The 26,665-nt window shown below is 42.1% G+C and overlaps 1 protein-coding gene across 3 annotated transcripts in view; it reads right to left on the bottom strand.

The window, feature by feature from the left end:
• Positions 1-6,246: 6,246 nt before the first annotated feature.
• ADARB1 (adenosine deaminase RNA specific B1) overlaps positions 6,247-26,665 on the bottom strand; it is a 124,560-nt gene continuing 104,141 nt past the window's right edge. For 2 of the 3 annotated variants that reach the window (XM_053283085.1, XM_053283086.1), the window contains 2 exons: positions 17,933-18,111; positions 6,247-9,152 (listed from right to left, as the gene is read on the bottom strand). In XM_053283085.1, the coding sequence (XP_053139060.1) occupies positions 8,976-9,152; positions 17,933-18,111 (356 nt within the window). In that variant the 3' untranslated portion in view covers positions 6,247-8,975. The remainder of the gene's footprint in view (positions 9,153-17,932; positions 18,112-26,665) is intronic. The other variant, XR_008313005.1, reaches the window with a different exon arrangement.

Here is a 26,665-nt window from a genome sequence, read left to right as displayed (position 1 = left end):
ACCCATACCGACGGAAGTTGGGCCTGAAATGGGACCCCCCTGAGCAGATTGGAGCGTTGTGTCCACCAGGAAAGATATCGAAGAAGTGGAAGAGGAACCGTCAGAAGTTTTCTGGGGTTGTCACCGAGTAGACTGAAGGAGGACAGGAACCACAATTGCAGTTTTCACATTTTCAGGCATGTATATCGCATGGTTGTCCTGCAAGAAGCCATCAGTCCCAATAGATGTTGGATGTGCCACGCTGTTTGTGACGGTGTAGTCTGAAACACTTGAACTAGCGAAGCTATGGTCTGAAAGCGGTCTTCTGGTAGAAACGCTCTCCCCAGTGTAGCATTGAGTTGAGCTCCAATGAACGATATGGTTGAAACTGGCGTCAGATTCGACTTCTTCCAGTTGACTTGTATGCCCAGGTCCTAGAGAAGTTGTAACATGTACTTTATCTGTGAAAGTAACTCTTCTTTGTTGAGGACAGCAGCCAATCGTCCAGATTGGGATACAGCTTCAAACCTCTTGTCCTCAGGTGGGCGATTACCACCGCCATACACTTGGTAAAAACACGGGGAGCCGTGCATAGACCAAACGGAAGTACTTGATACTGGTAAAGCGTGGTCCCCACAGTGAATCGCAGATACTTTTGAAAGGAGGGCCGGATTCCTATGTGAAAGTAGACATCCTTTAAGTCTAATGTCACAAGCCACCTCTCTTGATGGAGAAGAGGTAGGATGTCCTGCAACGTCGTCATTCGATACCTTTTCACACGGATGAACTTGGTTTAGATGTCTTAAATCCATGATCGGTCGAATCCCGCCATCCTTCTTTGGAATCTGAAAATAACGGGAGTAAACCCCTCCCGCCGGTTTGCCCATTGCACCGGTACTATTGCTTTCTTGAGCAGGAGTTCCCGAACCTCCTGAAGAAGGGCCGGCATTGCTTTTGTGAAGCGTATGCCCCTGAAATTTGGTCAGGTCTTGAACTCTATCGCGTAACCTGATGTAACAATCTTTAAGACCCACTGATCTGATGTTATGTTGTGCCATGCTTTCACATGACTTGCCAACCTGATGTTGTTGGTGGCTAGTGGGCCCGGTCGCGTGAATTTGTAGGCCGGGATCAAATTCTCCCTGGTGTTCTGGGAGTAGAAGCAATGGGGAGTCCCAGGTGGGAGCGACGGGCTGCTCTGCACCTCAAAGACGCTGTCTATTTCCGTCTGTCTGTTTGTTATGTTGGCCTGAGGAAAATTTTCCTTTCTGTTGAGTTGTCCGTTTAGTGAATGGGTGGTAGAGCTTACGGAAGTCTCTCCGGTCTTGTTGTCTGTATGTAGACCCGGGTCGGTAAGAGGTACGCTGCCTATTTCCGTAGGATGTAGCCAGTGAGGCCGTTGATGTGAAGGTTTTAGCGGTGAATTTAGATTTTTTCTTTCCATAGTGGCATCAGTCTCTTCTGAGAATAAACCCTTCCCATCAAATGGCAGACCCTCTATTTTATCTTTCATGTCCTGTTGTAGGGTGGCTGATCTTAGCCAGGCATGACGACGTAGGGTGATTGCCGTCGTGATGGAGTGGGACTCCAACTCTGCTAAGTGCTTAGCGGTGCTCAATTGCTGACAGGTAAGGTCACCAGCCTGTTGAAATGTTTTTCGGAATCGAAGTTTCAGCTCTTCTGGAGATAACGTATCCAGGACCTTCTCCAGTTCCTCCCAAATGCAATAGCTGTACTTTGCCATACAAGCCGAATAATTAGCAACTTTTACGGATAAACAGGAAGTAGAATATAATTTTCTTCCCATAACATCTAGTTTCCTGTCTTCTGTCTGCAGGGGTCGTATGTCACCATCCAGACTTGGAGGTGGTAGCACAGTCAATAACTAAAGAGTTCGGGACAGGGTGCTTAAACAGGTAGGTATTATCTTGCTCCTGCACCCGATACAGACCTTCAAGTCTTTTTGAAGTTGGTGTAGAAGTATGGGGCACTTGCCACGCGCACTGTGCAGCATTGGAAATGATGGGTAACAAGGGAAGCGCTACAGGCTGTGCTGATTGAGATCTTTGCATAAAGTTATAGACTGGATCATCTATAGTCTTAAGTTGCGAAGTAAGATCCAGTCCCAACGCATTGGCCATACGTTTAACATGTGAATGATATGCTTTTAATGCTTCCATTGGTGACACGTGAGAAGGTGTTGCCACATCCGGAGACGGGTCCAATTCTATCGTTTCTATATCTGATTCAAAATCAGACGAGCCATGATGACTTTCATCAGAATCCGGGTCTGAAATAGAATGGTGCGATGGAAGTTTCGGAGACGTTTCCCTCGGGGAATTAGGAGCCAGCAAAGGATCGGTTTGTGCACTGGCGTTGGTGTATTGCCTTGAAACTGTTTGAGTCTGTGCAGAAGTGCACTGAGTTCTAGTGTGAGTGCTCACATTCGTAAAGATCTTTTCACGAGGAGGCGGAGCAGCGTCCGCGGAGAAGGCAGGAGTCTGTATCGATGCCAATCCGCTTCGCCAAGCACGGTTTTCCTGAAAATCATATCCCGCACCAGGAGAACTGGTACCTGGTAAAGCAGTCTCCTTAGATGGGGACACTTGATGACTAAAACCGCAAGTATGCCAAGGGGTTGAAGTTGTGAGTTGTACAGCAGTGAGTAGGCGTGGGTCAGAGGCGGAAGCATCTTCTTCGGAATGTGGAAAGCCTCGGAAAGTGGACTGAGTATTATTAGAGGAGTCCACCATTTTCAGAAGAGGATCCAGCTGTGGTGTCTCAGGGTCCTCTGCATCAGCTCCCTCCAGAGTAAACGTCATTGGCGCCCAGAATCATGGGGTCACCGCCATGACGTTTGTTGGGGTATTTAGTACAGATGCTTGATCATCATCCCTCGATGGCGAATGGATGGGAGTAGGCGCCGGTACTAGGTCCCTAGTAGTCGATATCGAGAATGTTGCTGGCAGCACCGTCGATGTCGAGGGTGCCTCATTCAATGCATCCTGTAGAGTCTCTGTCGATATCGACACAGAGGTTTCTGGTCTCGGTGTCAAGGCTGCATGTACCGCCAGTGTCTCTATGGCCTCCGTAGGTATAGAGATTGTCGATATCGAAGCCGTCGATGTCGAGTGGGACATAGGTCTCGGTGTCGACAGAATTCAGGCTGGAGCTCCTGATGTTGAAGGTTCTGTTCGTGGAGGAGCTGTCGATACTGGAAGCTGCGAAGTCGTCGGTATCGACAGTGTCAAAGTTGAATCTCCGGGAGCCGGCGCTCTCAATGCGGAGACAAAGACCACGTCTTGTGCAGTACCCAGAGATGGCATTGATTCCGACTGGGTTCGAGGCCGTGCCTTTTTGGCGGGAACACCAGCGGCCGCCATTTTCTCACCTGGCCTCTTCGAGGACTTAGGGGTCTTCATGGAGGGCCTCGAAGTTTTAGACTGGGCCGGACCCAGGTCCTTCGAGCCATGCGCCTGAGGAGATTTTGAGGAGGAAGGCGCTGCCAAAACATCGTTGTATAGAGCGGCCCATAACCGGAGCTCGCGATTTCTCCTGGTCTGTTTAGAAAAGGATTGACAGATTTTACAGGTAAAAGTTTTATGGGCTTCTCCCAGGCACAGTAAGCACAAGCTATGGCGATCTTGTGAGGGCAGTCTAGCTTTGCACTCAGTGCAATGTTTAAAATTCTTTTTTTCTGCAGTAGTGTCCATGTTACTCACTATCCGAGGTCAGTAGCCAGAGAAACAGTCCGATCTTTCGACAAGCCAGAGGAGATTAGAGAAGCCAAAAACAGTCACAATCCGGGTCAAAACTATAGCAGATAATCCAAAACCAGCAGCAAGAATAGTCAAAACAGTCCAAGTCAAAACCAGTAATTCAAAAATGAAAGTAGCCAAGGAAACAAGCGTGAAGGAGCTGCAGAAACCAAGTGATTTCCACAGTGGTCGCAAAAGGAACTGAGCGGCCTGCACTTCCTCCCGCCTTAAATAACCACGTGGTCACGTGGGGTGGGGCGCAGGCGCCAAAAAGGAGCTGTGCAAACTCAACACCGAGAGGCTTGCGTACAGGCGTACCACCCATTCTAATGCATATCAACGGATCCCGTACCAGATCCAAAAATTATAAAAGGCAATTGTTATAATTTGGAGTCAACTAGTGACAACCAAATTCCTGTGTGCGATGTATCACTTAGAGCTTTATGTTTGTATGCTTATTGTTTTTAGCCTGTTGATTGGGAAGAAACAGTTATTTAAGTTGCTTGTTCTTAATTGATTGAAATCTGTTCTGTATTAATGATGAAAATGGACTTTGAACTGCTTCTTAATTCTCCTTGCAGACAATGGTGGGATATATCTTTCCATTGATGGGTTGGAGGTTATCTCTTCTTATCATCACTCCCTTCCATTCAAGAGTTTGGGGTGTTCCATTGACTTCCAAACATTTATTCCTAGGGGTGGGGGGTTGATTTATAACCAGGTTTATTGCATAGAAATTACAAGGTCTGTTTCCAGTAGAATTTGAATGGATAAATTAAGAGTTGCTGCATCATCCCACAAGTTTAGTCTTAAGTCTGAACTCCTCCCTCTCTCTCTTTTCCTTTTCTTTGTTGTAGAAAGCAAAAACAAATCCCTAAATTATGTTCCACTTCCCAAGCAACTGATTTTCCTTATATGAAATATGAAAATTCCAATGGACAATTATGAAAGTTCCAATGGATTCTTGCTGTGTTTGGGGCATTGGGGGGAAGCAGGGAGGAACTATACAATACAAAACAATTATTTGTTTTGTATTGTAACATTATAACAAAGTTTAAATAAAAATGAATCCAGATGAAAGTTCTTAAATTCCTAATCAAAGCTGCTGCACCATTCTTTCCCTGGATGTGATACCTAAAGTTTCCTTCCCTTCAGGCTGCTAGTGTTTTTTATCTGCATTAACATTATGTTTTATGGAGAATGATTAAAAAAAACCAACACATTTTCCATTGTGTTAATAGTGAAAGCAGTATAGGCTATCACCTCATTTTTTTCCATCAGCCTTTGAAAACTGAAAAATGTATTACATTGTAAAGCTGATTGAAGCAGATGATGAAAGTCAGTTGTCTGAAAGTTTTAAGAGCTGAAATAATCTTGCATTTTCCTTCCAACAGAGTTCAACCTTCAAGCATATATTGCTTCAAATACTTTGAAATCAACCTCATATCTTAGAAGTGCACTTAATACACAACACAGTAGCCAATTATCATTGTGTCCATTTTATTTGTGGACTCACTTCATTTGAACATTTGGATTCTTTATCACACACATCTTTCTCACCTCTAAAGTTATGAGAACTTTCACAAGCAATAGTTTGTGCTTAAACTGCAAAGACATTAAAGGAGTCTTTAAAGTTAAAAGGATTTCCTTTGAGGGAAGGCAGAGATTTTTTTAAGGCCTGGGAAACTTTCCTATTTTAATGAAACAATAAACAATTGAAATTATGTGAAAACACCACCACCTATTTATTCTCAATAATAAAATTTTAATCCTGTGAGAGAAGGGCTGGTTGTTTGGGGAGAGAAGGAAAGAAATCCACTCCTCCCTTCCATCATGTGAAATCACACACACCCTTTTATTATAGATTGGTATAGAGCATTCTTGCCCTGATCACAGAAAATTTGAAATACAACTGGGTAAAGTGATGAGTCATTTAACCAATTTGCTCTGATGCTAGGTGTATGTAGTATTTCAGTTACAAGAAACTTACCTCCACACAATGTACTGCCCAGAGTATCCCTTTCTTTTACAAGTATGTGAGCTGAATCCCCAATACTGGAGTAGTATCATATTGCAAATGAATTACAGCCTTGCTCACACACTCATAGAAACTGGAATGTAGTAGAATTCAGTCACACACAAGTTATCCCAGCAAGAAATATCAGATTTCTTGGCACAGAAGAGTTGTCTCAAAATAAAATGAGACCAATGAAACACCGTTAATATTTGTTATGTAACACAGGAATGGTACTATTAAAGCTCTGTTTGTTGCTATTTTGGATATTTTAATTCTACATTGTCATGTTTTGATTTATATGGGAAGGATACTATTACATTTGACACTATGTGGCCATGAGCTTCAACTTGTCATGTCACATTTCTTATTGCTAATGACAATGGAGATCTGACAGGCATAGCAGAGGAGGGGAAGGAAAACCAAGGAGGAGGAACATACTGCACACTCTGAAAAGGAAGACACTAAGCTTCTTAAAAATCATATAACAAGGCATAAATTCCAGGGAATATATTGTCAAATCTTCACATTCTAAAGACTGTTGCCACTAAAAACACTATAGTGAAAACACTCAGAAAGTATACAGTTAGAGTTGCCAATCAACTGGGAGTGGGGTGGCGGGGTGGCAGCCTGGCTGTTTTGCTTTGCTTTTGAGCATGTTGCCAGAAAAGCAAGAAACACGAATCATTCCTTCCCCTACCCACCCACACACCTGTTTTTCCTTAAAAAAAAAAAAAAAGGGCAGCTGCAAACCTTAGGTGAATAGACCGATAGTGTGATGGGCTCTGGCCCTAGAGCCACCAAAACTACCAAGCTCCATCCAAAAACCTATTCCACCCCTCCCCTCAGTCACCAAACTCATCCTGGGCTCCACCCCTTGAGTTAGAGGGCTCAATTCCCAGTCCTCTTCGGGATCCTGCATTTTTTTCTTTTCTTCAAAAGCTGGCCACCTTATTCACAACCTGTTCTACCTTAGGATTGTCCATAATTTGGCCTTGATCCTCTGAACTGGAATATCTTCAGTAAGATTATTTATGTGACCAACATTAGGCATTTAAGCAGTTTCTTACTTTATAACTGAAACCACAGTACTGCAAGAAATAGCCCATTAACATTGAAAAAGGCCATATATATCATTTGCCTTCACACAATAACATTCTGATTTATTCTATTCAATTTAAATCTATATTAGCATATTGTTATCATGCCTTTTAGTCATATTTTTTTGTAAATGTGAACTTATACTTATGTTCCTTTTTAACAAAGATGTATACCAATTACAGCATAGGGCTTTCCTGGGCATGCATAATAACCTTTTATAGTTTTTGCATCTATAACCACAACACTATGTAGGCAGCAGTACCCAGAAAATATCTTGAGATGAGGATCTAACTACCATTTCTATCTACTACATATGGTCATGTAAATCTTTAAAAATACTTTTAGCTGATGTAATACCTTCAATATGAACATCACATCATGTTAGAGGGCACAATATATGTGATAAATGTCTGGTATTACAACTTCGGTTTCTGGCACTAGTTTAGCAAAACCTGTATGATTATGTCGCTTTAAGCACATGAGCAGTATTACTGAATTTGCTAAACCTACAAGACATGCTTTGCTGGAGTGGAACTGACAAAATCAGGCCCAAATGTCTACTATGACTTATGAACGTCTTGTTTTCTTACAATTAGGTTTATTACTTATAGAAGTTATTTCCAGCAATATTTCACTTTTATATCTAAGTTCCTCTGGTGGGGCAAACTCTAGAGAATATCAAGCCCCCTCCTATTGGATTCTGTGTCCCTGTGCCAAGTGCATTCTATTATAGCCTTAGAAGGCAAAGGAATGTCAAATAGGTAGAGAGAATATACATGGGCAGTGAGCAAAACCATTCTGGCCTTGTAGATAATCTCACTACACTGCTATGAGACACACAGTGCATGTTACAGTGAACCCTCATGTAGCCAGTTGGTGGTACAGCACAGGCGGCAGGGGCCATTGCCACTGGGGATATCAGAGGCCCCATCCTTATGCTCAGCATGAGGACTAACTCCCTCAGCCAGTACTGCCGTCCTTGAGAGACCCAGACCTGTACAGACATGCTTATGGATCACAGCTTTTATCAATAGGAACTCAGTATTTATTTCTATCATACTAGATCAAACAAAACTAAATAGAATTACTGTATATTTATACGTGGAAACTCACAGGCAACACAACCTCAAAAGGGACACAACAGTTTGGCTGAAAGTGTTAGGACTCTGAAGAGTACACACAGTTTAAAACAATTTTAACCCTTCGAATAACAGCGATGGTGTTTGTGTGTGGGTTGGCATTTGGCAAATCGGAATATTTCCTCACAAAAGGAACAAGTGTTTTGAAGTTGCCACACCACTGGTAATATTACTATTGGTTACTAATGAGTTCCTGTGAAACACAAACCATCTACTTCTAAGCTGGATTTTATACATTAAAATTTGTTAGCTTACAAATATTTCTCCTTTCCAGTTTACAAGTATTTTAAAAAGTCACAATGTGTGTAAATGGGAAGTGAAAACAAGTATTTTAAAAACAGAATAAAAAGTGGCATGTTAAGAATTGGAACACAGACTAATAAATACATAAATCAAGAGACACAAAGTTTTCAGCAGCTGGTTTTAAAAAGCAAGGAAGCAGGGAAATTAGGTCTCTAATCTCCAGTCTGTTTTTGTGATCTATATCCTTCTTATAAGCTCCAACCATTTAAAAATAATAATCTAAAAGAAGCACATAAATTATTTGTCACTTATACTCTAAAAGAATTACACAAAATCATATCACATATGCAAAATGTAGTGTAAAACACTATGTGATTTACAGTATTCATTATTCATGCACCTGTCAACAATGCATTAAAATAATTTCTAAACTCTCTAGCTAAATCACTTTAAGAGAGTTTCATGATTTTTCCCTGCAGACAGGTATTCTTGAGAAAACAACCTGTTTTGATTCTAAACTAGTTATTGTATTATCAGTTTTCCATTAATTTCAATACTTTAGCCAAAAAAAGGGGGGTAGGGTCAGTAAGTTATCCTCCCAACACAGAAAAAAAGCTTGTTTTGGGAGGAAAACTAATTTCTTTAAAAGCTGGTGTGATCCGTGTGTTGATGAAATATGTTGATGCTGGACATCGGGATTTCCACCGTAGCTCCTCTTCCAACTGAAGTGCAATCCAAGAATCAGATTATGAGGGAGAACTGATCCTGTTCTATGGGTTTTTCTATCCAGGCTCCAAGTCCTGCCTTTGAAAATGCTTTAAACAAGCACTCTTTGGCAGTTTGATATTCTGCAGCAACTTGCTTAGTTTCATGGTATACGTTTGGTTTACTGACTTTTGAACGGAGGCTGGATGAAAGCTGGAAAGACCAAAAGGAAAAAGAATCCTGTTACATTTCATTTGAAGTTTCATTTAAGCAATCGTTTCATTTTATGTTTGCTCTCTTAATTGTTCAGCTATGAAACTGTTGCCAACAGGAAATTAGGAGCTGCTTCATTTTCATCTCTCTAATCTGACCACTAGAATCCAAAGCTAGGATGTAAAACTATACATCCTTCTCTCCTTGTACTTAAAAAACAAAACAAAAAACACAACTGTAAGTCTGCAAAACACAAATCACACACTATAGGCAACATCCAGACTAGTGCTCTGTTAGCAGAAGTTCCAGGGAACAGAAGGAGACTTATACTTGTGCAAGGACCAACTGGGTCCATTTTAACCAAGAGTTTAATATGTGAATACTAAAAGCATCTGATCCAATATGGGGGAGCTGGAGTGCTTGGTTTTAAGCGAGAACACAGGCAGGTGTGTCACTAGCATTAGAATAGGGTAAACATTTGTCTGGGGCCCCCCACTGCCTCAAGGGCCCCCCAGAGGCAGATCACATGACTCCCCACCTGCCTATTTTGCACTCCCTATTAATATTGAGTCTCTTGGAGATCAGCACTTCAGCAGTAGCAGAAAGGGTTAACTTTTCTCCCAGCCCTATTGGTTCTCTTGGTGTCTTGTGCTCCTCCCCCCGCTTGGAATTTGTATGGAACTGCAGAGCCCTGGAAGCTACAAGTGTGAAATAGGCAAGGTACAAAAAAAGCAAGGGCACAGTGTAGAATGAAGCAATACTGTATATATGATCTCAAACCAAAGGCATCCAGAGATAAGCAGCGAAAAAATACAACAATGTAAAATACAACAATGTAGACTTTAACAAACCCCCAATGGCAAAAACACACTCTCAGAGGAACAATGGTGCAATAGTGCAAACACTGGTAATGTAAACAAACTAATATGAAGCTGCTGTTGCCAGTTTGCTGAAACCCCTCTGCGTGGTCCTTGGAACATCCCAAAACTTAACATCTATTGGGCTCTTAAAGACCCTCTTAAATGCTATAAGGAGAGTTTTTTACTCCTTGGTTAAGTCTATTAAGAGGGTCTAGCATGTTTAAGCAGGCACTTTGGTGCTGCGTTGACTGATAAGGCTTTTATATATGTGGTAGGATCTTCTTTTGAAGAGTACCTTATAGCATTTAAGAGCCCAGTAGATGCATTTTTATGGCTGTTTGGAAATGGTTGTTTCTTTAAGATCAGTGGGATGAAGATGAGCCCAGCTGGCTAATTAGTTTCACCCCTCATGTGATGTTTGAGTTTTTGTAGACAGTATTTAACTCCAAGTTTGACCTATGAAGGATTATAGCATGTTTTTGCAAGCACTTATGTGCTGCTCTTATGACAAGGCTTTTCCTCAAATAAGAAGGTTCATAGCACATTTTTGCAGGCACTTATGTGCTGCTCTTATGACAAGGCTTTTCCTCTAATAAGGTTGGTGTGGCTGCATTTGCATTATATACTTGTCATGTTGTTCTTAGCACTGTTGATGGTATATTTTATGTTCATTGATGTACAGACACTAGAAACTTCTGATGAAGATGCATGTGAAACAGACTATCATCTAGGGAGTCTGTCAAGTTCTTCAAGTTCTTCAGTTTCCAGTCTTCAATCAAGCTATAAGAAAGTCTTCCAGTCTTCATTTAAGCTTTAAGACTCCACTACTAAGTTTTTGGATTTTCCAAGGACCACGCAGAGGGGTTTCCGCAAACTGGCACCAGCAGCTTCATATTAGTTTGTTTACATTACCAGTGTTTGCACTATTGCACCATTGTTCCTCTGAGTGTGTTTTTGCCATTGGGGGTTTGTTAAAGTCTACATTGTTGTATTTTTTTGCTGCTTATCTCTGGATGCCTTTAGTTTGAGATCATATATACAGTATTGCTTCATTCTACACTGTGCCCTTGCTTTTTTTGTACCTTGCCTATTTCACATGGGTTCTCTTCATTTGTTTGTTCCTTTGCCTGTGTCCCTGTTTTTTCTTGTTTGTGAGCCCTGGAAGCTGGCTGTTGGCTTGTTGTTCTCCCTCAAAGAATGAAAGTAAGAAGACATTTTGTAAAAACCAACCCTTTGCTGTTTGTTTGTTTGTTTTGTCTGTGATTTGTTCCCCTTGGTCAAGCTACCATGTTGCTTGCTCTCTCCCACCACCCCCATGAACCGTGTGTGTGTGTTGCACATAGGAGAGAAGTCTGAGTGTGTGTGAGAGAGAGAATTCATAAGCTTAAACAAAAATAAAACATTTTCAAAGTACGCCAAAACTATTCTAGTGCAAACTTCTAAGAAAATCCCTCCCCTTCCCAACAGTATACCTTGTTGTGAGGTAATTAGTTAGTGCAAAAGTATTAAAAGTTTTGAAAAGAATGGGGTGTGTGTGTGTGTGCTCTGACAAAATGGATGTTTGCTTTTGTTCCTTTTTATTCCTGAAGTTACACTGTTTATAGCTCTAATCTGGTCTCTGTGTGTGTTGCTTTCTCTCCCCCCACGCTTATTAAAAATATTTATATGCTGCTTTTTTAGCAACAGAGTTCTCGCAATGGCTTAAATAGCAAAATATGAGAAAATGGTTCTCTCAACATCTTTTCCCTTTTAAACATTAATATTTTATTTTGCTTTGTGTTTGTAGCATGCTCCCCCATCAAAAGTCTATTTTTGTACTGTGTACACTTGCTTCAAAATAAGGCTTTGCAAATCAGTTCACAAGAAACTCATTTTTAAATTGCACATGAAATAATTGGTTGTCTTTAAATTCTGCAAAATTGGGGTAACTCCATATATGACATTCTGCTGTCCTATTTGAAATCAAAATGGTGGCTTTTCTTTCTGTAGTGTATAGACACACTATACATTGTATATATACTGTAGTATATAGACACACTATATTTGCGTATGATTTTCTTGCTTAAATGAAATGTACTAAATAAAAGATCAAACTGAATTGCATGCTGCCGTGATTGGTGTAAAAAAAGCTATTTGAATGTGCTTCTGAGTACATGCTTAGGATTGGAGTGCATGTGGCTAAAAGTCATATATATCTCCTCTATAATAAAAGGCTTGAGTGTGTGCCCGTGTCCTTTTCCGGCCCGTGTCTTTCTCGGCTGTTCTGGGCATGCGCAGAGCGCATGCCCAGAACTTAAGTGAAAAGTATGGCCACCCAGATACGGGCGGCCATGTTGGGCGGCCGCGGGGGGACCGGGAGGGCCGAGGTGGCCGCAGGGAACAAATGAAAAAAACCCCGGGGGAGAAAAGAAAAGAATAAAAAGACGGGCCCGAGGGGGGACCGGGAGAACAGAGATGGAGGTCGGTGGGCGGCGCAGGGGTGTGAAGGGAACGACACAACAAGCCGCTTCTGGGGAGGAAGAAACAAAGAAGGGAAGGGACCCCGCCAGCAGCTCCGCGGCCACACAAAGGGAACCCGCTGCGGCCTCCTGCCTTGCTTTGCTTTCTCGTGAGTGCCGCTTGCCCTGCTGAGCCGAGCCCAGCCAAGCCCGGCCCCTCACCTTACCCAGCTAGCCCCGCCGCTGCTGCTGTTCCTCCGCCTCCTGCAGCCGCGGCCGCGCTCAGTCCGCGTCGCTGCCACTGCGGAGGGCAAGAGAAAGGGAGAAGACTGGCCCCGCTGGCGGCGGCGGCGAGAAGACTGGCCCCGCTGGCGGCGGCCACGGCGGGGGACTGGGCCCGCTGGCAGCCCAAGGTGAGGCCAAGAGCAGCACCCCACCCCCACCAGAGCCCGTTATTAAAAACGGGCTTACAAATACTTGTGTGTGTGTGTGTGTGTGTGTGTGTATAAAAATATTCATATTATATTAATGAATGACACACATCCTGTTCTTCCTCCAAAGAGGTCAGTGTAGTGTACATGTTATTCCTCCCCACTTTTATCCTCACAACAATCCTGTGAGGCAGGTTTCGAGAGGAGAGAGCGAGTGTCACAGCTAAAGTCCCAAAGTAAGTTTCATGACTAAATGGGTAACGCAAGTCCCCCAATCCTAGTCTTGACACTCTAATCACTACACACTGGTTCTCAGCTGTGTGTGTAGGATACAGGAGAAATCTGATGCAGGAGAAAAAGGAGATTCATTTTTAGCTGTGAAGCAAGCTAGTGGGGAAGAGAGTGTTCAATACCTTTTAAGAGAGCATGAAAGGGTTTCATTATCAAAATGGGGGGAGGCTGTGGGCCCAAGCCCTGGTTCTTTTAAGTACCTAGCAACAACTTTGTAAGGGAGAGAGGAAGAGTTGAAGGATTTTCCATGCAAAAGCTGGTATTAGCAGGTATGTTCTGAATTTTTCTAAAAATTTCCCGGAGTGTGTTTTAGTGTAAAAAGTAGTGAATTCAGCTAATTTAAGGGGGTGGGGGAGAAAAGGAATGAGAGAGAGAGAGCCAGAGAGGAGGAGGAAGATAGGTGGTGTGAGGTGAGTGCAAGGCTATGTGTGGCTCACCAGAGGTGCATCAGAATCTAATCTGGCCCACCACCAAATTTTAGTTTGACACCCCCTGGCATAGTGCATTTGGAAGAGAGAAAATCCAAGCCCCAATATTTATATTGTTGGGGGGGTGGGATGCCTGTTGCACCCCCGTAATTTCCTGCTGGATCCGCCCCTGTGAACTAGATTCAATGTGAACTAGTAGTGTGCATGGTTCGGTCCGGGCACACTGTTACAGACCTCCAGACCGGTTCGGCAGTCCGGCAGTTCGGATGGGCGGGGGCATGTTACTTTAAGCGGGGGGGTGGTAGTACTTCCCCCCCCCGCCACTCTTCCCCCTCCGGCGCTGGTCCGTTTAAACATCTTCTTGGGGCAGCAGAGTTCCTCCCTGCTGCCCCTGCCCCCGTCGTCGTTCCTTATGGTTTAAAAGAGACGAGTGCTAGCGGTGCGCATGCACCCTGCACGGCGCACGCACTCGTCTTTGACGCTGGTGCGTGCGCGCCACATACATCATGTATGCGGCGCGTCATGTATGTGGTGCGCGCGCCAGCGTCAAGAACGAGCACGCACGCTGCGCAGGGCGCATGCGTGCCGCTAGCACTCATCTCTTTTAAACCTTAAGGAACAACGACGGGGGCAGGGGCGGCAGGGAGGAACTCTGCCGTCCCAAGAAGATGTTTAAATGGACCAGTGCCGGAGGGGGAAGAGCGGCGGGGGGGTAAGTACTACCACCCCCCCGCTTAAAGTAACAGTCCCCCCCCGTGCCGGACTGGGGGGGACTCAGGACCTTGCACACCCCTAATGTGAACTAGATATTCACCGTATTCATAATGGGGATGTGGTTGTGAGTGCACTATATATTTTGAAGTGTGTTTGTGTGTGTATATCAGCGAGGGGCCCATTTTAAAATCTTGTCTCTGGGCCCATTCCAACCTTACTAAGACCCTGTACAGAGATACAACAGAAATGTGGTGGAAGGGAGAGAACCCGTGCATATCCCTGGATACTCTATAGAAGGAGAGGGAAGAAAACATTTTGGGGTCAGTGTAGCTCTGTATGGCAAAGAAGGCACAGTCAAAGGACCACAAAACTCAAGAGAGACAGATTCCTTCAATGAATTGCTGTGGTTGGCAATACCAGGCCACAAAAGTAAGTCTGTATTGGAGACATACCATCACTCCTTCCCCGTTAAAAAGGCTGAGGATGAATTTGAGATGAAGAAAGAAATTAAGGAAGCAGTCAAAAGAAGAAAGTACTGTAATAAAGGCTGTGCTGTTCTTGACCACGATGCAGAAGCAGCAGTGAGAGGACAGGCTTGGAGGGAAGGAGTCCCTCTGAAAAAGTGACTTTTCAGTGGTGTCTTATGAGGGGTGAGCTCAAGAAGGCACTGAGGCTATCCCCACGATCAACGGAAAGCGGGCTAAGCTCCCATAGCCCGGTGCTCCCAAGGTGGCTAGCCCGCCTAGAACACCCTTCCCTTAAATGAGGTTAACAGAGTGAGTGAACGGTTGATCTGTTTTAACTTTTATATATGTTTTAATTGTTGTTAGCCACCCAGAGACCTAGGTTTGAGTGGGGTATAAATTTGATAAATAAATAAATAAAACTTCATCTTATTCTGTTCCCTACAATAAAGCTATTTTGTTCTGGTTCTTTTATATTTGGTCTGTGCTTGCCTATTCTTACCCTGTCCCCATTCAAGTCTCATTACTGTTTTTTTAAAAAAGGGGATCCCCCCCCCCGTATACTAAAGTGGGTAGATGGGGCAGTGGGTTAAGGAATTAAAGGGAGGGCTTTTTTGAGGTGGGTCCCTAAAGGACACCTCATCACAGGACCACTGTTTTTAACTTGTTCAGTAAAAGATCAGGAGTTAGGGGTAAACAAGGAGGTAGCCAAGTTGTGGATGACACCAAATTATTCAAGAGGGTGAAAATTAAAAGAGATAAAATAGATATACTGCAAAAGTATATCTCCAAACAGCATAAATGGGCAGCAAAATGGCAAATGTGATTCAATGTAAGTAATGTAACATGATGCACAATGGGGCAAAAAACCCTGATTTCACATATACATTGATGGCAGTGACTAACCAATGGATCTTGGAGTTATGGTAGGCTTAAAATAATTTGTAAGAAGCACTAAAATTATATATTGAGTAGATCATTGTTAATTGAATTTAACACATCTAGCAAGATCAGTGTCACCTATGCTGGCTAGCAGTGACTCTCCACTTTCAGAGAGGGGTCTTTTCCAGACCTATCTGGAGCTGTGAGTGATTGCTGAGACTTTCTGCATGCAAAGCAGGTGGTCTTCCCCTGAACTTGTACAGCCCTTCACCAAAACTGGTGGAACATGTATTGTTTTTGTTCTGCTTTTCAACATTTCACAAAATAGTTCACATATTCATGTAGTAGGAGGAAATGTTACAGCCTTTGTAAAATACATTATAGAAAAGTGTTCACTCCATTCTCACAAAACGGATGGCTGACCAAAACATAGAGAAAAGATGGCTTTGCTGACTACAGATTTTATTCAACTTTGTCTTGTTTCTGCTTCATCTCACAGCTTGAGAGGAGGTGAGTTGGAGATACAGTGGTCATTCACACGACGGGCAGGAGGGTGGCGAGAAGGTGGGTGGGGGATGACTGTGTAACACAGCTAATTGGGTTGACAAACATATGTTTGTTAGTTTACTACAATCATATTTATATGCATATATGTATTACAGAAAGTTTGCTGGGTATATATTTGTGGAAGATGGACAATTCATGAGCATTCTCCTAGCATCTTTAAAAAGTCTCTCTACAAGAAAATAGAATTTTCATCATCTCAATGCTCGTCCACTTGAAAAAGATGCCAATTCTAAATAGAAGTCACCATAGTGGTCTGAAGTAATAGAAACTAGAGGACTATATTGGGGATTTATACACTTTGTGCTCATGACAAGATATATTTATGGATTCAGTTCGCTCACAGTTATTTACATCATATTTTGTATCTTTAGTGCCTGTATATTAAAGAGACATTGAATTGTATGTTTTGGATCTAATTTATTTTATATAGGTAGTTCAATGAAACATCAAAGTCAGCAGCTGTAAGAAAGGCAAACTCCATGCTAGGGATCATTAGGAAAGACATGGAGAGTACAGCTGCCAAAATCATAATGCCCTTTCACAAATCTGTGGTGTGGCCCACATGGAATACTGTGTACAGTTCTGGCTGCCACATTCTTAAAAAGATATTGTAGAGCTGGAAAAGGTGAATAAAAGGGCAACTGAAATTATCAGAGACCTGGAGCTCCTTCCCTGTAAAGGCCTGGAGCACCTTCTCTGGAACACCTTCTCTTTTGGGGTGCTTCTCATCTTCCTTTGAGGCCAACACATTCAAGGCTTTTTCATTGAGAAAAATGACCACCATAAGGGGACACGATAGAGGTTTGTAAAATTATGCATGGTGTGGAAAGAAGTTCTTTTCCCCCCTCCCAAAATGGAAATTCAGAGCAGATAAAAGGAAGCACATGATTAATTTATGGAAATTCACTGCCACAAGATGTGATTTTAAAAAGGAATTACAATGGAGGACGAATCGACCAATGGGTAATAGTTACGAAGGTGATAGGTTACCTCCAGGTTCAGAGGCAGGATCTCCCTGAATACCACATGCTGTGAAGCAACAGTGAACAAGGACAATTGCCTACGCCTCCTGCTTTTAGGCTTCCTAGAGGCATCGGACTGCCTACCACGGGAAAGGTGGGATGCTGGGCTACAAGGACCTTTGGTCTTATCCAGTAAGGCCCCTTCTTAAGGGTGTAATTGCTTCTGGATATTGTTAAGCCAACTAGGTGATAATTATTTTTAAAGCACACTATAAAACATACAGTAGTGCTGGCCATTTTTACCTCCTTGTTACGAATATGAAAGTTCTTCTGAAGAAGCTGTTCACTGGCAGCACTAAACACTTTTTTCTCTTTAAATTAATATGAAGAAATATTTTGGGGTGAGACAGAGACCTAGATTAGTGTTCTCTGGGTGAAGTTGCTAGACTTTCCTGCCCATTTGAAGTCACAATTCCTGTATACAATTCTTTAAATTATAAAGCCAAAGTTTTTATTTTCTTCTGTGTATCATCTTGATAACAAAAAGAGTAAAAACTATAAGAGAAAGAGAGAGCTCTCTTATGGCTTTGCTCTGACGACATACTCTACCATTCCACAAACTGCTCTTTGAGAAAAATAAATTTACTATCTAATTTACTATATGAATTTCAGAACTGCTAGCATAACAACAGACATAATCAAAATTCAATGCAGTGCTGAACTATTCACTTTTCAAGACATACCTTTGCATGAATGCGCATCCAGCGACTATACAGAGCATGCTTACAAAGACGGGACGCACGGCCCATTTCATCCTTGCCAGTTGTAGCATTAATAACTTCAAGACCAACGTCTCCTACTGTCCAGTTGACACTGAAGTTAGGTGCTTTTCCGGGTTGGCGGGCTTCAGCATTGCTGATACCTGAAGGAAAGAAACAAGGAAGTTTATATTAATGTTTTGTAACTTCTCTTTGCAGATAGAGGCTGGACAGCTCTGAATCTGGATTTCCTGAATCAATCAAGGAGTTAAACTAGATGGCCTACAAGACACCCCACCCCAAAGCTAATTTAGAATCTTAGAGAGCATAATTTGTGTCATGCTATATTCCTTTATAACAGTTGAATAACTGGACCTTTCCTCTCAGATATTCCTAGTCCAAGACATTTTAGCCATGAACATTCAATTAATAATGTGTCTATGAAATCTTCCAGCATCAATAAGGTAAGTTTGTATGTGTAAGGATTGGAGAAAAAGTATACAGAAATTTACATAAGGAGGAAGTCACACAGAAAGCAATGAATATGTGTATCAGCTTGCTTGACCTTATATCAGTTCAGTCTGAAAAGATTTGAGCTTAATTCAGTAACTAGATAAAGGAAAAGTTATAACCTATAACCTTCAAAATAAAACTTGCTTCATTTCACCTGAATGAAACTAAGAATGAAAATGAAACTGAGCACAAACCTTTAGGACCCTTTTCTACCAGTGTACTAGCTGGCCATTTCGTTAAAGTGAGGGCATGTTCCCAAACACAAGCAAATGCAGCAGAGCATCATCGTGATGCTCTGATTTCCTCTATCAGGTGGGGATAACCAGTGAGTTATTACAGCTCCAATAAGATGAGGAGGGAAGAAAGAATGAATCAGCAGATCTCATCTTAAACAATTTAGGACCCTACTCCTAAATTTCTAACCCCATACACAATGGAAGAGCAAAAAGCAGCACTTTACTCTGCCAAAACAAGGTGTGCTGTCCCTAGTTAAAAGATATTCTAGCACAGCTCTTCTAAATCATGCACTCTTTTAAATCATCTGGTGGCTACACAGGGACGGGCCTTCTCTGTTGCCACTCCGAGACTCTGGAATGCACTCTCTGCTGAAATAAGAGCCTCCTAATCTCTGACAACTTTTTAAAAGTCCCTAAAAACTCATTTTCTTCACCAAAGCTCTTTAATTTGATGGTGGATTTAAGTTGTTTTAAGGTTTTCATTTTTAATTCGTTTTAGCCTACATTCCTTACAGAAGGTAAGCTTATGAGATCACCAGGCATTGTGTGTGTGTGTGTGTGTGTGTGTGTGTGTGTGTGTGCTACTATCAACTTTGAAATGCTTGGACCAGTATGATCCAAATTGGGTGCAGTTGTAGGGACACCTCACTAATGTAGTTAGTGATTATGTCATCCACCCTGATTCAAGATGGCATATGCATAATCATTTCAGGTGCAAGTGGGCTAACTTGTGAACCATCTAACCGATTTGAACCAAATTTGGTACAGTTGTAGTGATGACACACCCCAATTCAAGATGGCTCATATGTAAACATTTGAGGTATAAATGGGCTAAGTTGTGGACTGCCTAACCGATTTGGACCAAATTTGGTGCAGTTGTAGTGAGTGACACAAAGTGACACCTCAATGACATAGTTTGTAATGTCATCCACCCCAATTCAAGATCGTGGACTCATGAACGTTTGAGGCACAAGAGGACATCTAGCCAATTTGAACCAAATTTGCTACAGCTGTAGGGACACCTCAATGGCATCGTTTGTGAAGATGGCATCTACCCCAATTCAAGATGGCGGATGTGTGAATGTTTGAGGTGCAAGTGGTCTAACTTGTGAACTGCCTAACCTATTTGGACCAAATCTAGTCCAGCTGTAGGGATAGTGAAAGGAAAGTAGGCAGATTGATTCTTACCAGAACAACTTCCAGAGACAGAAGTTTGGGGCGATCTACAAATCTGAGAAATAAATAAATACAACTATACCAATCCTCTGTTGAACAAACCTTATTTTTATATATCACTTTTAAAAATGTACAGACTACCTTTTAGAGTAACACTTTACAAGGTGGGGAATGAAAGTAACACCAAAAGAATTGCCATGTACCAGTACCAAACTGTATGACAGAAAGCCTAATACCTTGCAGCTGTGTGGGGATCAAATCTCATAAAACTCTGAATTCACTCCCAAGAGAGAAGAACACAAAGGAATTTACTAAACACTGCAGAAGTCTCTATACTTTTAAAAATGTTAATAGTTATAATACTTGTATATTAACTTCTGATTCTTTATATTGGTTTTCTGCTTTCTTTCTCTTTAGGATACAAGGGCTAGTTTCTAGGCTGGCATGAACACAAGAAAGAGTTAGTACAAGCAGTTTTCACTACCACCTCCTCCTTCTCTTCCTGCAGCTCCAGAAAAGCTGTTAGGGACACTCAGCAATGGCACAGACTGTGACACGGGTGGTTGTAAGGGAAAGAAGAGAGGAGAGAGACCCCAGAAATTGGAGACACCTTTTATCAGCTAGCGTTATCTGTTTTCAGGTTCTTCATTGAAATAATGAGGTCTAGATACATGAATTAGATGTTTAGGGCTTAATGACAGTCCGCACCACCACCTTTTTAACAAAGGTGCTTGGCAACCTTATCATGGCAACCTTATCAGCACAGAACCTCCTGATCTGGATTCAGTATAGTGGCTTCTGAATGCCCCAAGAGTGAGACTAAGTGAACTCCCAGTGACTTTTATTTTCCAGGATCAGCAACACAGCACTTTCATTTTGCCACCAATGCTGTGGTTCTTTTCTTATCTAGTTCCCACCAATCATGGTCAGGAGGAGGGGAGTTGGGATGGAGCAGCAGGGAGAAGGCTGCACACTCGGGCCTAGCAGCAGCAAAAGCCCATTTTGTACAGATACCCTTCTCCTGGTTTTGTTTCCCTCATTGCTGCATTACAGACAAAAACAACAGCTGACATGTTATTAGGGCTGCACACGCATTATGGGAGATGCCCTGTGAAGCAGAAGGTTTCTGTTAATTCACATAAATTGTGCTGATTTCCCCTTCCCTGGGAAGTGCCCTGTGCCACTCAAAAATATATTCCCAAGGGCAAAGTTTTCAAGGAACCACGCTGGCAGGAGAACAGGAGCTTTTGGTCTTAGGGTAGTTAAGCACACAGACACACTGCATTACATCCCTACAAATAACCTTAGGAACCAACAAACAAAAGGCAGCACTAATAGAATAAGAAAAACCAAGGGAAAAAAATGACGTGAAAGCATTTTAGCAATTGCACTACATTATGACAATGGAAAACTAGCAACAAGCAGTTATGAACTGGCAGCAAGAAGAGAGTATGCATGGTCTGCAGATTATATTTAGGGAGCCAACCATTTTCAGGACTTTGAAAGAGTGAAAATGCCCCCCCCCAAAAAACAACAACAACAACAAAAACACCACAAGCAGCCCAGGAGGCTGTGGGGCATGAAACGTTTTGCCAAGAATCTCAGATTTTATGTTACCTGCTATCCAGGATGAAAGAAAAAGGGCACAACAATGCTGCCCTAGATTTATAAAATGCATGTAAATGTATGTATGGGTTTAAAAACAACTCTTAGTTTTAATACATATGTTGGCATTTTTCACTGTATTCTGTATTCACTGGAAGAAAGTTCTGGTAAGTCTTGTAAAACAAACATGCTAGGTCCAGTAAGTTAGTAATTCTCTCTCACACATCTGGTGATATGCAAACTAAGAAAAAGCCTGCAAGAGTTAGGTATGCTAGGCCCTATCCACATCCATGGAACTGCCAACTCCACTCTTACCTATTCATGTGTGGTCATTTGGATTTCAGGAAGACTTCTTTTATCTTTTAATCTCACCTCGCAAAACATACACACACACTTAGCTATAGGGGTAGCTTCACATGTAATGCAGTTCCAAGAGGGTGCATGCGAGCCCAGCTTCTAGGGTCAGGAAGGCTATGTCGACATTGAGCGTGTCATCTGAACTTGCCAGTGTCAGCATATTCCACCCTACTAAACCTGACATCTGGAACCTAGATTTGAAGTCAGTTACAGGTGTCAGGTCCAGAATCACAAGTATCAACCAGTGTGAAAAAATAAAAACAGGGTACTTAACTGTAACTAATGATCACTGAGTGATCCATGGGTATCCACACTAATGGGTAATACGCCTGCACAGCAGCCCCTTCAGGGAAATTTTCAAAGCTCCACGCAGTGCTCCTGCTTTGTCCCTTACACACCTCAGTGCTGCCATTGTAAGGGATGGTTGGATCACTGTCCTCCTCAATCCCTGGATGACCACTGATGATGGATGACCATCATTCAGTGGAATTTGTGAAAGTAAGTGAAATAAAACATACACATAGCTATACCTGCAGTGGGGATGGAGGATGGGTTGCACAAATACCCAAGGATCATTCAAGGATAGTTGGTTATAGGTAAGCAACCTGTTTATCCTTGTCATGATCCAGTGTGTATTCACACTAATGGGCGAATAGCTAGCTTACCAACTGGAAGAGGGTGCAGGTATCTCACATCAAGACTTGCTTTACGACTCCTCTTCTGAAGGAACAGCCAATCAAATGTCTAGCACATAATATTTTATGAAAGGTTGCTCTGAGGACCACGTAGCAGTCTTGCAGAGATCCTGAATGTAAATATCAGCTAAATTCGCAGCTGAGGATCCCATTGCCCTAGGTGAGTGTCTTTACACCACAGCAGGTGTTAGGTTTTGGAAGTTGTGAGTTAATTGTATAGTCTCTACTATTCAATGAGATAGTCTCTGTTTTGTAATACATTTTCCACTTTTGTTGCCTTGAGGAAAAAAATAAATAGACTGTTATCTAATCTAAATTCCTTTGTTTTCTCTGTATAGTAGGCTAATGTCTACTATACTAACATCCAGCCCATGGAGGTTCCTCTCCAAATCTGCTTTTGGATTCTGGAAGAAAGTAGGTAGAATAATATCTTGGTTAATATGGAGGTCACTTGTAATTTTAGGTTGAAATGAGATATCTGGCCACAATACAACCTTGATGTTATGGAAGCATATACACAGAGGGTCTGATAATAAGGCAGTCAGTTTGCTGACCCTTCTTACTGCCATAATTATTATTAGAAAAGATATTTTCATAGACAGATTTTGGGGGGACACTGATGCCATTGATTCAAATGTGTGAGGCATCAAATCTGTTAACACTATGGATAAACTTCATTGCTTAACTGGTTCTTTAATTGGTGGGCCCTTCATGAAGTGAATGTGTGTCTTTGAACCTATCCCATAATGAAAACCTGAAATAGCAGCTAAGTGCACTTTCAGGGAAGTGGTAGACAATCCTGATGATTTTAGATTTGGGAAGTACCAAAGAACCTGAGTTTGAAATTCCTCCAGTTTGAAGTCCCACTTTTCAGGGTATACAGCGAACTATTTTCATTTTGCCATATATGTCTTCCATGTAGATGTCTTCTTGTCATTGATCAAGATTCTTTCTAAAAGCTCATTATCTTCTATATCACTTGTGTCAATTTCAGCATTACTGTGCTGTAGTGTAGAACTTTCCTTTCTTTGGTAGAACTTTCCTTCCAAAGAAGGTCTGGTTCCATTGGCAATCAAACATACTGCTTTTGTAATAGGCACAGTAGTACCGGAAACTATATTTGCCTTGGCCACTATGGTGTTATCAGAATACAATCTGTGTTGTGCAGCATTATCTTGTTCATTATGATGAGTGGACATAGGGGAGAATAGATAGTACAGAGCCGCTGTTCAAGCCCCGAGGAAGGCATCTCCCTGGGAATACTGTCCCACTCCCACTCTTGTGCAAAAAAACAGGTTGCTCACCTGTAACTGATGATCTGGTAGTGAACCGTTGAAATTCATTAGAATGGGTTCTGCGCCTGCGCGGAAGCCTCTCGGTGTCAAGTTCTAAAGCTCCTCTAAAGCGCCTCTGCCCCGGACCATGTGGCTATTTAAGGTGGGAGGAAGCGCAGGCACCTCAGTTCCTTTGCAACCACCATAGAGATCGGTTCACTCGGTTTCTGTGGCTTCTCGTTCTGGTTCCTTAAATCTTTAAAAAGTTCTACTATTCTTCTTCATCTTCTCTGGCTTCTGACCTTGGACTGTCTTTTGATAAAACCTTCCACCTTGCAATTCTGTTTTGCCACCTGATCGGACTGTATTTTCTGGCTATAAGACCCTGGACTGCTTAGCGTTTTCTGTGTACTCTTGAAAGAATTTGTTTGGTGACTTGATAGGACTGCTACCTGGCTTTGACCTCGGACTGCCTAACGACCACGCATTTGTGAGTAATGGACGATCTTGTAGATATGGATACCCTGAAGGGAAAAAAGACTTTTAAATACTGTGAGAAATGCAAGGCTAAATTGCCCTCACAAGATGCTCATAGTGCAAAACTGCACACTTGCTGTTCTATGGAGAAGCAAATAGATCTATTTTTGGCAACCCCCAAAATGACAATACTGGTTGCAGGTAAAGCCAAAGAAGACTCAATGAGTACATCAGACGTGGTTTCTCTTTGCTCAGACAGTCTACTTCCACATTTTCTGTGCCTTTGATATATATTGGAACAAGATGGATATTGTGACTTATACACCAATCCCATATTTGTATGGAAAGGTTGCATAATGTTCTTGAAACAGTAGCATCCTGTTTGTTTAGGTAGGCTATGGCCATAGTATTGTCTATCACTTTCGCTTTCAGAAATGGAAAGATTTCATTGCTAGAAATAGGGCTAGTAATTCTAGGCAATTTGTGTTGGAAGTGAAGGACTTTGCGCTGTCTCTTGTCTAAATGACAGTGGAGGACAGACTAGTGACTCAGAGGGCTAGAGGGTCAAGACATTGGTCATCTCTTCTCTACTGCTCTGACACTATCCCTTTGGAATGTAGATTGCTACTCTTAGGGACTAATTTCCTTCCTTCCTGCTTTGCACTTCCACTCTCCCCTTTTCTTCCTGTTCCTTCTACCTTGCAACATGCAAGCTCCTCTCCCTGCACCATGTGTGCAGAGATGCAGAATCCATCTGCATCCAGCTAGCTAGCTAGATTAGAGATCCTAACTCCTCACTTTCCTGTCTAGAATGGAGTTCTCTAATAAATACCATATATATATATTGATTTGAAACTATGAACTGGCTCCAAGTTACTTTACTCAGCATACACGCATGCCTAACTAAATTCTGCTGTGTTGTGCCTCTGTGCACTCTGCTATAATGAAAAAGGGTTTCTCCTACCAGAGAGAATTCCCAACAATTTGTATGCAATTCCTTCTGTTTTTCTGTCCATGTATCACTTACTTTGTAGTCTAGGCAATCCAACCTGACATCCCACCACCCATTCCAAGGTCCGTATGACCATTCAGGTCAGAGGATAAAAAGGAACTCCTACCATCAAGTTCATTTTCTCTGCTCATCATTGCAAAGAGTTTATCATCTTTCCTGGAATGGTAAATTGCAAGGATTGGTTATTGATCGCATGAACTTATACTGTCAGGAACCAATTTTGTAATGATGGAATTCTTAACTTGGCATAAGGCACAACTGTAGTGCAAGATGCTATTAGGCCTAATAGTGTTTGGATCTGTTTCACTGTCTGATATGTATTTTCTTTAAAGGAGAGGATCATGTCTTGAATTCTTTGCTTCCTTACCTCTGATGGTATGTATGTTCCTTGGGTCACTGCATTCAGCACTACTCCAATGAATAGAATGTTCTTTGATGGGCTTATTTTTGATTTATTGTAACTGAGTTTTATGTCCAGATTTTCCAAACGGCTCAACATATCTCATAGGTTGTCTGACAGCTGTCCTGGAACTTCTGATGCTAGTAACCTATCATTCAAGTATAGGTAAACCTTCATGCATTTCCCTCAGGAAAGCTGATGCTGTGGCCATGCATTTGGTAAACATCCTCAGAGCTCTCTCAATAAGCCAAAGGGAAGTATTTTGTACAGTCTACTGGAAATTGCAAATTTTTTTGTGGTTTGGTCTTACTTGAATGTGGAAATATGCATCCTTTAGATCTATTGCAGCAAACCACTTGTCCATTACTAATAGCAGAAGGATGGATTGTTGTCAATGTCCCCTCAGAAGGTATTGATACTACAAGCTTGTATCCATACTGACTGTCGACGTGGACTTGATGGTCAATGAATGTGCTATTGAGATGGACTTGGTGGTTAATGTTAGAGAGCGAGGTATGGCTGCTGATGTTGACATGACCAGTGCAGGTTTTAGCACTAAGTTGTAAAAAGTATCCTGCAAAAGTAACTCTCTGCTCTTTCTTGTTTGCTTTGAAAATGGAAGGCAGATCTTACAGGAACTGATTTTGTAATCTTCTCTGAGACACAATAGGTACATAATGTCTGCCAAAAGATGGTAATTTGGCATTGCATCTAACACGTTTCTTAAATGTCTTTTTGATGCTCATTAACAGGTCTTTATGCTTTGACACCCAGAACAGATAATGAAAATGATTAAGAAGCTCTTTTTCACCTGTTGGGATGCCATGTTACCTGCTTGCTTACCTGTGGAGCCTGAAGAAGGGTGTGGCATCCCTCCTGTGGGGCCTTCGTTCCCTTTAGGGGGCAGTGGGGATGAGAAGGGCCCAGGCCGTTCGGATCCCAGTGGGGTTGAGAGTGCAAGGCAGGGAGAGCT

This window comes from Hemicordylus capensis, chromosome 1 (genome assembly GCF_027244095.1).
Source record: "Hemicordylus capensis ecotype Gifberg chromosome 1, rHemCap1.1.pri, whole genome shotgun sequence".
In the NCBI taxonomy this organism is placed as follows: domain Eukaryota; kingdom Metazoa; phylum Chordata; class Lepidosauria; order Squamata; family Cordylidae; genus Hemicordylus; species Hemicordylus capensis.
Note: the sequence above shows the minus strand (reverse complement) of the source record. Positions and strands in the feature narration are given on the sequence as shown.